This window comes from Lipophrys pholis, assembly GCF_963383615.2.
Source record: "Lipophrys pholis genome assembly, chromosome: 5".
Classification (NCBI taxonomy): domain Eukaryota; kingdom Metazoa; phylum Chordata; class Actinopteri; order Blenniiformes; family Blenniidae; genus Lipophrys; species Lipophrys pholis.
Window position 1 is genome coordinate 22,236,782 of NC_137628.1, and position 4,457 is coordinate 22,241,238.

At 39.8% G+C, this 4,457-nt stretch overlaps 1 protein-coding gene across 1 annotated transcript; it reads right to left on the reverse strand.

Moving 5' to 3' along the window:
• Positions 1-277: 277 nt before the first annotated feature.
• On the reverse strand, positions 278-3,323 carry fabp2 (fatty acid binding protein 2, intestinal). The gene is made up of 4 exons (XM_080464779.1): positions 1,684-3,323; positions 1,068-1,240; positions 665-772; positions 278-500 (listed from the first exon to the last, which is right to left on the reverse strand). The coding sequence occupies exons 1-4, from the start codon at positions 1,748-1,750 to the stop codon at positions 450-452; spliced, it is 399 nt and encodes a 132-aa protein (XP_080320905.1). The 5' UTR covers positions 1,751-3,323; the 3' UTR covers positions 278-449.
• Positions 3,324-4,457: the final 1,134 nt, after the last annotated feature.

Here is a 4,457-nt window from a genome sequence, read left to right on the forward strand (position 1 = left end):
CTGTATGGTCCGGTCTGTGGATGTGGCCGGACATTAATGCTGAGTTGAGTTGTTGACGTTTCAGTGAATGCTTCATGACTTGTGTAAGTACAGATCAATTTGAAGAAACATAAAATCTGTCTACACTTTATATTTTTGTAGATAATATATATTTATTTTTATTCATTGTTGAATAAAGTTTCAATTACTGTATCACTCTGAAATGACTCGCCTCACTGTGTCGGTTAATGTCACACAAACGTCCGTCTTTTCAGTAAGAATGCTCATTTCGACAAATGAAAATCAGAACAGCAATTTTTTTTTTTTTTTAATGCAAGTATCAAAATCTGATGTGTTACATCTAGTGCACTTGTTTCTGCTTATGTTCATATAAGTAGTTGACAATACAACACAATACTGTTAAGTAATCCTGATGTCAAATATGTCGTTCTTCAGTTGGTTGGTTTCATCTAACATTTCTTGAAAATCCTCTTTGCATCCACACCTTCGTAGTTGTAGCTCTGCAGGGAAAATGCCATGTCAGTCATGTTATTTTGCAATCAGCGAAAGAAAGTTTTCAAAAACATATAATCAAGAAGATAAGATAGAACACCTTCAACCCATCTAAACACTTATAAATGTTTACTTAAAAATCAACATTTCTACGCCCAAATCCCAGCCTTACCTGTACAAGTTCACCTCCTTCAATGACTCTGGTTGTTGTTAATGTTTTTCCATTGTCCTTCCTGTTGAAAACCCCCTTCATCGTGTCTCCCTCCATTGTCCATGCACCCTGCGCAGTCAAAACAAAGATGTGACAAGAAGACCAGGCAGGAGATATTCTGCAAAGGTCTAAAGGACGGTTGAGTTCATTTCTTGCAGAGGTGAGCTGAAATCCGCTGAACCAGAATAACCACAATGTCCCAGCTAATGAACAGTCAATCACTGCTAAAAGGTTGAAGCATGAAGGGAGTGTGAAGCAATATGAGCAGCTCAGCACACAGGATTGGATGTCGTTTTCATGTCTCAACTTGAGTATTTCAGTGAATCATTTGGGAGTGAAGTTCAACGCCATTGTTTTTGCTTACGGATAGCTCTGTTCCATCTGCCAGGCTGTACTCAAATGTGACGCCGAGGGTAAGGTCTAATTCCAGGGTGCGAAAGTTGCTGCTCTCCTTGATGTGAAACTTGTCTCCGGTCTGTTCGATGGTGATTTTGAGGTTGTCGTGAGCCGCCAGCTTCCTCTTCACCATGTTGACGCCTGTCGAGACCCAACAATAGGATTTAAACAATGGCAGGCAATCTGTGAGGTTTTGATCTTTTTGCATACAACGAAAGAAATCTTTTGTATTTGTAGAGGTTGCGAGAATCAAATCCCGAAATTATTTTGTGTTTGGTTCAAAGTCAGGTTACTAACCTATTAAATTTGTTTCATTGTATTTTATTAAAGGTTTAATTATCATTATGAATGTGATGAAATTCGAATAGATCTGCATGAATATGAGACGCATGCATATATTTCATTCATAATTTATTTTGGCAAACTGACGTGTGAAGTTGTATGTTATTAGTAGTAAATCAGATCCAGATGATATGACAGTCCTCTCTACACACAGGGAGCCGCCACAGGTATACGGCTCACTTCACTACTCTAAACTGTGTATCTTTGTAGAAAGCATGCCAACAGACTATTGCAGTACTCACCCATTTGTTCCATGAACTTCTCATAGTTCTCATTGCGATCAACCTTCCAGTTGCCGTTGAAAGTCATGGTGGCGGTGAGAGTGAGCTGGACGACTCTGCAGCAAAGGAGTGTCTTGATCGGAGTCCACTGCTCCTTTTAAATCCACGCATCCCTCTTATCTCCACATCAACACGATTGCTGATGTGGAAGTTTAAAGCTCATTTTCCCAAGATCCATAGTGTGTTGCTTTTTCAATGGGGCCACAACCTGTTAAACCTGTCTCTGTTTGCAAAAGGTATTAGTCATAGCTGGAACACATTCATCACATTAAGCGCTAAACCCCTGTAATTATGTAAGAAATGCCAAACTTAGTGTGGATGTTTTAAGAACAGTTTCTGTCTCGCTGCATTTGAAGCTGAGCAATCAAGGGAGATTATCAATCTGCTATAGCACATGCAAAACTAAACTTGTGCACTAACACAGATTCACAGCATAAACATGCAAAAGTCTTATCCCAGTGTAATGATGTCAGATGCTTAGTTTGTACAACGGCGATCCGTCAGGTTACGTGTTACAAGTGATACCTTTGACCTTAATCCAGTGATTACTGATAAGCAAGACCTTTGATATTTGGAGTTAATATTAACTGTTTATGTCCTTAGCATTTTTGGAAACTTCGACCTGAGAGAAATCCCTGAACTCTTGTCGGTGACAGCTGACAAATATACAACACCGGATTGGATAGATAAAGGATGCGAGGGCTACGCAAGCAAGTGTTTTTCACTATAAACAGCAAGCTTTGTTGTCTCTCATTAAAAGTGTGTTGAGATTCAACAAAATGTCCAGTATTAGTAAAGATACACAGTTAAACCTCAACAAATGTGTATTTCTTACCGTAAACAAGGAGTTAGTAATACTGGCATTATTTCCTCATTTAAATATGAAAACTGAACCTGATTGGATGGGAATTTAAGAACAAAAACGAATTGCTGCATACTTTCATTCATATTAAGCTGATGTGCCCTAAATGGCGGCAATGTGACACTCTTATCAGCCTTTGAAAGATGCAAGCGATTGCACTTTTATGAGCGTGGAGGTCTGGACCTGGTGCAGGGACCTCCATGGACAACAGGTTAAGCAAACACTAGTTTACACAGTTTGCATTTGCCAGTCAGCCTGTCTGTTTCATATATTGTCTGTTACAATGGCTGTGAGCAAACCCAAAGCTCATGCAGCGGCTGTTTCTCTGACCTTGAGTTTATGTAGTGATGCAATACTTATTTAAACATTTATAAATGATGTAGATGCAAAGTAGCAACTGTATGACTGTCATATATTGTGATATCCTTTTAAACGGATTTTCGATATCTGGAAAAAAAAAAGAAGAAAGATAAATAAGATGAAGACACCATTATCAGGTCTGCTTCTTATCTCAGCTCATCCTACGAGAGACCTTTGCCTGACCTTCGTTTCCACCACAATGAATCTTGCTCTTATCAGACATTACGACGACTCCAGCAATGGCATTGGCAGCTCCTTTGAGCTGCCAATGCCATCGCTTGATTGAATGCACTAAAATGTTATCTTTAACACAACGGTCGTCCATGAGGTTGATCAGGGTTGTAGTATCAATTGTATCAGCACATGCCAAATGATACCATAGTGGATTAAAAAAAAAAAAAAAAAGATGGGGCAGTGTTGCTGCGGTGCCTCTGATTAAAAAGGCCGTGATGTCTTCACAGACGCAGGCTTATAGCATCATTGAGCTGCGAGAATAATCTGAATGCAGAGACTTGATTTTTTTTCCGACACTCTTTGTAAACATTGAAGGGCCTGTGAGTAAACGTGCTACTTCCTCTTGAGTGATGCTTAGTGACTGCAGTGTGGTTGAACAGACTCTCCCGTCTGCCGAACTACGCTGGCGACTCATGAGTTGACAATTTATCGACTACGTTCCAGGATTTGAAAAAAAACAACAAAAACTGCACCCTATAACTTTTGGAGGTGACATCACCAGCACGTGCATAACATAGTCGAAGGCAATGTGTTTGCAAAGATATGCAGAATAAAAGTAAAAAATGAATAGATAAGCGTGTGTGTGTGTGTGTGTGTGTGTGTGTGTGTGTGTGTGTGTGTGTGTGTGTGTGTGTCTGTGTGTCTGTGTGTCTGTGTGTTCCAGCACCAATGTCACTGAACTAGATTGGACAGAAACCAGGATATTCTCAGTGTGTGGGAGGAGTACTAACCACTGCACCGTACAGCCCTATTCCGGAATGCTTTTTTGTTTTTTTTTCTAAACAAGCAGAATTCTCAAGTATTCACCTTCTTCCAACGGTTATTGAAGACTTACATAATCTGAGAGTAATTCCTTTTTTTTGTTCTACCTTAAACCCACTAAAACAGTGGAATAGAACAGTTATAAAAATTGTTAAAAAAAAAAACATAAAGGACTGCATGAACCTTGGAAATATTAGTCTATTTAACTTTCACTCATAAAGTTGCTAATTAAACAAAAAAAAAGTGTTTCTTTTATATAGCATATACTACAATAGTTTAAAACTTTTCAATCCATCCCTCCATCTTCTATCTTTCTCAGGTTCACAGGGCGCTGGAGCCGATCCCAGCATGCTGTGGGCGAGGGCAGGATACACCCCAGGCACGTCGCCAGTCTGTCACAGGGCAAACTCAAACAAGACACACAACCACACACACTCACATTCACACCTAGGGGCAATTCAGCGTCACCAATTCACCTCACATGCATGTTTTTGGACTGTGGGAGGAAACACACACA

Bases quoted from the DNA above. Each gene is read 5' to 3' on its own strand.
- fabp2 (XM_080464779.1), bottom strand. From the start codon at position 1,750: ATGACTTTCAACGGCAACTGGAAGGTTGATCGCAATGAGAACTATGAG. The intron at 773-1,067 runs GTAAGCAAAAAC...TTGACTGCGCAG, and splicing joins CAGATGGAACAGAGCTATCC to GGTGCATGGACAATGGAGGG. The intron at 501-664 runs GTAAGGCTGGGA...TTTTCCCTGCAG, and splicing joins AAGGAGGTGAACTTGTACAG to AGCTACAACTACGAAGGTGT.